The sequence below is a fragment of the Mesoplodon bidens genome (assembly GCF_964165515.1).
Source record: "Mesoplodon bidens genome assembly, chromosome: 18".
NCBI lineage: Eukaryota > Metazoa > Chordata > Mammalia > Artiodactyla > Ziphiidae > Mesoplodon > Mesoplodon bidens.
This window is the reverse complement of record NC_138175.1, coordinates 18378857-18385245: the sequence shown is the minus strand read 5'-3', so window position 1 is coordinate 18385245 and position 6389 is coordinate 18378857. Positions and strand designations below refer to the sequence as shown.

The window sequence follows — 6389 nt, the reverse complement described above, 5'->3', positions numbered from 1 at the left end:
GTGGCAGCTTCTGATGGGTGAGTAAGCAAGGAGGGCCCGTGGGAAGCGGTTCTCTTAGACCACCTGAACAAAATCAGAGGTGGTGGGAGAATTTCTGAGATCTGGGCCAGCTAGTAACGTGTCCCCGCCTCGATCTAGTTATCAATGCAATAAGATTGTGCCTGAAATACAAGGCCCAGAAGCTTAATCTTTGGGCATCAGAAAACAGGGTCCAGGAATGGTGCTTTCTTATGTGAAGTACTGCATTCCACATCTCAACATCCCAAGGATGAGCCAAACTAGCAGGGAGTTAGCACTGGACTGGTTTTAAGTGGGAAGTGTGTGTATATATATGTTAAAAAAGAAAGTTTGCCAGGAGGAACAAACGGTGGTGGTGGTGCTAAAGGCCATAGCTCAAGGCTCTATGGAGGCCTTGAGCTGAATGTATTCTACCTGGAAATTGCCCAGATATCTAGATTGTCTTGTCTGTGATCTCTGCTGAGGAGGTAAAATGTTTTCATCATCTACCAGGAAGATTAAACCCCAACATGCTCAGAAAGGAAGTGAGGGCTTGGGTATTTCAACCTGTATACTCCTGAATTCCGCTCTCAAATTCAGCTCTGACTGAGTCTAAGACAGCCTCCTCACTTCGCTTCACTTCACTTCACAGTGATAGTCAACCTGTTCCACCCTCCTCCTCATCGGGTAAGTTTTTCAAGGTGGCGAGTGACACAGAGCCTGGACTCTCACAGGCCCCTCTGCAATAGGCAAGCCTGCCCTCAGCACGTGGGGAAAAACTATTGGGAGCCTCTGACCACACTGGCTACAGTCTTGGAAATGCCTGGACAGATTCCTTGGCAGCTGAGCAGTGCCCATGACATTCAGGCTATGGTTGTTGACAATCACCTCTAATGGAAAGCTTTTCAGTGTTCCCTAAGGGAACCCTCCATCCAAGCTGGTCATCGTTGAGACTGTCCATTCTCCTCAGTGGCTTCTCCAGGGAATCCTTACAGCCAAGTTGTGGATAGTCACTACTGCATTTGCTTGCTTCTGTCCAGAAACCAAACTAGGAGATGGAACTGGTATCTAAATCCTAAGGTTCTTCTCTTCTCTCACGCCTCTCGAGGCTGTTTGATTTCCCTCTTTTTTTGGAGGGGGAGTGAGGGAAGGCCATTTTCTACAGATTTGCAATCCACAGACTGTTCTGAGCTCTTGGGTTTGAAAACTGGGATACTGACTAAGCCTTTGACTTAGAGGTTGCTTGCTCAAGCGTGCTTTCTCACCAAACATCCACTCTCAGAGGGGCCTGGTGAGCCCTCAGAACCAGCACTAAGGTGGACAGTAGTCGAAAGGGCAAGCCTCTAGTGTGCCCAGGTGCTTCCTACGAAGGAACAAAGTGTGCTCTGAGCCAGACTGGCAAACCCTGGTGCTTCATCTCCCATGAACTCAGGGGTTTTCCAGCTGCAGCGAACACTGCTGCATCACACAGACCTTGAGTTTGTAAGAAGACGACTGCTGGCTGACATCAGGCCTAATCCATGAAGGCTGGGAAGAGGCGGCAGGCGTTTGCTGAAGGCAGTTGTTCCAGGTTCTTGCGTGTTGTTGCTGGCCAAGAAGTAAACTATTTTGAGCACTACAATGGAAGAAATCTGGCCAGCCAACTGCAGAGCTCAGACTTCACTAAGGGCTTGTTTTTCTTCAGCTTTTACTTGGTTAATGTAGGATGGACTCCCAGATGGAGAACTCTTGGCTGTCCTACCATCAGCTCTGCCTTGCTCTGTGACAATCAACTTTCTCCAGATCAAGAGAGTAGGCAGGTACAAGTAGTGGGCCCACAACGTTTGACCTCAACTGGTTTTTCTAAGTTATTTTGTACATTTTTCAGCAGCGAAACCAAACTGGGTCTTCAGCTTTATTCCCGTTTCTTGTAAGGGAAGAGCCTTTATACAATTGGACACATTTTGGGTTTTCCTCAATGAGAATTTTAATCCTCTTTTGTATTATTTCTAAAATAATTTGTAAACATATTTATTTTTACTTTTTTTTTTTTTTTTTTTTTTTTACTTTCAAGTCAAATTTTTTATACTGCACTTATTTGTCAAAATAAAGATTCTCACATAATGCTGGTACCTCTGAGCTCCTCCCTCCCTCTTTGTACTTAACAAAAGCTAGCTCTTTATTCCAGTTTCAAGATTGGTACTTGAGGAAGAACTAGTTTTGCCAAGGAAATTCCAGTGGAACTCAGAAGCAGGTAAGTTGTCACAGCTGCCTCTGGACCTGGGGAATACAGTAGGTCTACCTTGCTAACTGCACACCTATGGTGGCTTAATTTTTTATTGTAGAGAGTGGACGGGGTCTTTGGTGAAATTACGAGCCAGTGAGTGAGCCCTAGTTAACCAGCTAAGGCTAAAAACCAAAGCTTGCTTCCTCCTTGAAAATGTCATTATCTAGAAGGTAATGTAGGAAGGACTGTGGCCACGCTGAAACAAAGAAAAGCAGTGGGTAAACTTCCTTCCCTGTGGGACAGGTAATAAAAAGGGAGTGAAATCAATAGCCCTCTCGTCCCATTTATTAAAGAAACAGTAAGAAAAGGTACAATGCAGGAAAACACCAACCGTCCTTTCACATCAGGCTGAACGAAGCACAGTGATTTCTCCCCTTCATTCCCCCCACCCCCACCCCAATTCCCATAACCCCATCCACACCAGTTTAATTTTGAGGTTCTCTGATTGGGAGTACCAGTGGAGAGGGAGCGGGATGAGCAGTGGAGCCTTGATCCTGGCTTCCTCTAAGTAAGTCCCAGGAGAAGGGAGCTGCAGGCCTGGTCAGGCCAGCAGAAATTTGGTGGCTCTCTGAAGTGGTTGCACTTCCCTGTTCTGTGTTCCAGCCCCCAGGGGAAGGTATGGCAGTAGAGAGTGACCAGGTCAGTGCTGCTGAAGCATGGTCCGCTCACCAATGCAACATTTCTAGACAGCAGTGAGCTGATTCTCCAGTGGTGAGCAGGGGACCGCATATGAATTGGAACCTGCAGGCCAATGTATCCCTGAGGAAACGTCCACAAGAACAATTCAAGAAACTAGTAAGAAACAAGGGGCAGAAAGCTGTGGGACAAGAGCACAGCAGGCTTCTGGAAGGCTGGAGATTCCTTCTCGCAAGGAGGGATCATTCCCACCTGCCAGAGTCCATGTCCCACAGATAACATTTCACCTTCAGTCAGTCAAGAAAGACGCAGAGGGGGGAAAAAGGCTCATTTGAACTTGAGCCTGAACTATGTACTTCAGACTGTAGCTCCATATCTACCCTTTCACCTAAAACACAGCCCCTGCCCAGAACCACAGTGCCTGGAAACCAAGGTGGTCCTGGAGAGAAAATGGTGTTTAAGGGGGTAACATTCCATTTGGGTACATTGCAGCCATTGGACCCCCTGGTCTGGGGAAAGCAGCTGGGTTTGTGCCAGGGAGGCTCCCCACTCTAGGAAATGGGACCAAAGTCTTGCTTACAGGGCCATTCATCCTTGGAAAGGAAGCTGGGTTTAGACCCAGGGTCCCAGTTGGCCTTGCAAAAGGAGCTGGGTTGATACCCACAGGGCCTGCTGGCGAAGAGCCTAGGGGCCCAGGAGCTGACCTGGGGAAAGTAACCTGACCAGGGCCTAATGGGCCAGTAGACCTTGGGAAGGTAGCTGGACTTGGGCCCTGTAAACCAGTGGCCCTTGGAAAGTTAGCTGGGTTGGAGCCTAGTGGCCCAGAGGCTCTTGGGAAAATTGCCGGACTAGAGCCCTGGAGGCCAGCAGACCTCTGGAAGCTAACGGGGTTTGAAGCCAATGTGTTAGAAGACTGAGAGAAAGCAGCTGGGTTCAATCCCCCTGAACCTGTCCCCCTTGGAAAAGGATTAGCATTTACTCCCATGGGGCCAGCGGGCCTTGAAAAATGAGCTGAATTAGGGCCAATGGGGCCAGGAGCCCTTGACATGGGAGATGGATTTGGCCCTGGAAGGCCAATTCCCCGAGAGCCAGGACCCGAGTTTGGGCCTATGGGGCCAGGTATTCTGGCCATGGAAGATGGGCTTGTGCCCATGTTTCCAGAAGACTGTGAGAAAGCAGCTGAATTTGCTCCTAAAAGACCTGCTGCTCTTAGAATGGGTGCAAGATCTAGGCTTTGAGGTCCAGCCATTCTTAAGTTAAGACCAGATCCTGTGCCCAAGAGGCCACCTGCTCTGGTGTCCAAATTAGGGCTTGGAGCCAGGCCACCTGCCCTTGCGTTAGGCCCAAGGCCTGGGCCCAGGCCACTTGACCTTGGGTTGGGCCCAAGGCCAGGGCCTGGAAACATACCTGACCTCGGGGCAGGGTTTGTACCTACAAAGCCTGATCTCAGATTGGGACTTGGTCCGGGGCCCAGGCCAACGGGCCTAGGATTGGGAGGACCATTCCCAGAAGTCAACAGGACACCTGCTCTCAGGTTGGGTCCAGATCCAGGGCCCATGGGGCCACCACTTCTGGGGTCAGGACCTGATCCCAGAAGACCACCTGGCCTTGGGTTGGACATAGGACCTGGCCCTGGGAGACCCCCTAACCTTGGGTTAGACAGAGGCCCTGGGCCTGGAAGAGCCCCTGCTCTAGGATTTAGAGCTGACCCTGGGCTTGGGCCCAAGAGACCACCCGGCCTTGGGAAAGAAACTGCACCTGTGCCAGTGGGATTCATCCCTCTTGGAAAAGAAGCCATGCTTGGGTCACGAGCACCAGCAGGGAAAGGTGCTGGATTTGAAGCCAATGAGCCTGATGAAGTTGGAAAAGGAGACGGGTTCCTTGGAAACGGAGCCAAATTTCCACCAAGAGAGCCGGTTGCCATAAGGAAGGGATCTGAGTTCATACCTAGAGGATGGCCTGTGTTTAAAGCAGGGCCCCCTTGTGGTCCCAGGGAACTGTCCATCCGTCCTCGAGGTGGCAGCGGAGCACGAGTCCAAGGAGTTGGCCGCTCTCTAGGGAAAATCCGGGGTTCTTTCATACTTTCTTGGGGACGTTGGTGATAATGGGCTTGGGGCGAGTTTTGAAAAGGATCTTGTTTTTGATGAGTGCTGTTACCAGGTACTGGGTGCCACTCCTGCAGCCAAGATCATCACAATCCTGCTCCCCGGGAGTGTGTTTAACAAGGACGGCAAAAGGTTTCTCCAGGTGGATGATTTTCCCATACAGGATATGATGCCCCACGATCAGCACAGGGATTCCCTTTGGCAGAACAAGAATAAGATGCCTGAGGTTCAGGGCAAGGTCGTAACATTCCGGTGCCTTCTAGAGATGCTCTTGGGAGGCAATGCTGGCACCTCCACTTGCTCAACCACTGTTGAGAAGCCACAAAGGACAACCCACCCTCATATCCTTTTTACTCTTTCTAGCCCCAAGTAAGAGAATTTCTACTTTTAGAACTGTGACCTTTCCAGATTCCCCAAAGCTAAATTTCCCTGCTACTGCAGAGGTGGGGGGAGAACAAGCAATGGCTTAGCTAGACCTTGAATAACAAACCTGAGGGCAGTCCTCACTCTGGGTCCTGGGAGCACCACCTTGGTGTAGCTTGCTTTCCTGAAGCATTAGGCAGGGAAAGAAAAGTCCCCTCACCTCAGTGGTGTAATGTAGGTCTCCCAGGAGGTTTCCAGCTAATCCAGTGCTGTAGCGAGCCTCGATCTCCCCCTGTAGCTCCATCAGCACCCATTCTGCCAGGCCTCCAGCCCCAGCACTGCAAGCAAAGGGCTGGCGGTTACAATATTTTGGAGGGGTGAAGGATGAATAATAGTGTCCTACACCACCATTCAAGGCCCAAGAGATCTCTTTGCTGAGCACGAATTCTTGAGAAACTGGGCAGTGCTAGACACTGAACTAGAAACTGAAATGCAAGGATTTGTGCAAGATGCACCTAAGGACCCCAATTCTTCCAGGGAAATTTCAAACCTAAATAGCCCTAATCATTCAAGCTAAATTTTAAAAAGTCTCAAAAGGTACTCACCTGGAAATAATGATCTGCACCATGAGCTTCCCGTCTTTAAAAAGCAACTGAAAATAAGCTGTAGACGAAAAAAAAATTTATTTAGAATAACAATAGCTAACATTTGTCACTTAGTATGTGCTAGGCACTTTTCTAAGTGCTTTAGACATATTTAATTTCAATCCCCTAACAACTCTATAACCTGTAAAAATTTTAAACTGATAATTGTACATATAAAATTGCTTCAGATCACCAAGGGTCAACTACAGTGTGGAAAGTTAATAGGTATCACAACTGTGTTCAAGGTCGCATAGCTACTAGTCTACGAGCCAGGATCTGAACCCAACACATACACTGCAGAGCCCACACTCTTGGCCAGTATTCTAACTTGCCTTTCTCAAGGATATTATATTTTCCATTCTGCATGGTTCTAAAAAA

The 6389-nt window shown here is 48.9% G+C and overlaps 2 protein-coding genes across 2 annotated transcripts; both read right to left on the bottom strand.

Moving 5' to 3' along the window:
• Positions 1–2515: 2515 nt before the first annotated feature.
• On the bottom strand, positions 2516–4979 carry DERPC (DERPC proline and glycine rich nuclear protein; the record flags this gene model as incomplete). The annotated part of the gene is made up of 1 exon (XM_081215240.1): positions 2516–4979. One exon carries the CDS (start codon positions 4977–4979, stop codon positions 3357–3359), a length of 1623 nt encoding a protein of 540 aa, XP_081071366.1. The 3' UTR covers positions 2516–3356.
• Positions 4976–6027, bottom strand: CHTF8 (chromosome transmission fidelity factor 8; the record flags this gene model as incomplete). Its single annotated transcript, XM_081215241.1, has 3 exons — positions 5973–6027; positions 5588–5705; positions 4976–5200 (listed from the first exon to the last, which is right to left on the bottom strand). Exons 1-3 carry the CDS (start codon positions 5993–5995, stop codon positions 4976–4978), a joined length of 366 nt encoding a protein of 121 aa, XP_081071367.1. The 5' UTR covers positions 5996–6027.
• Positions 6028–6389: the final 362 nt, after the last annotated feature.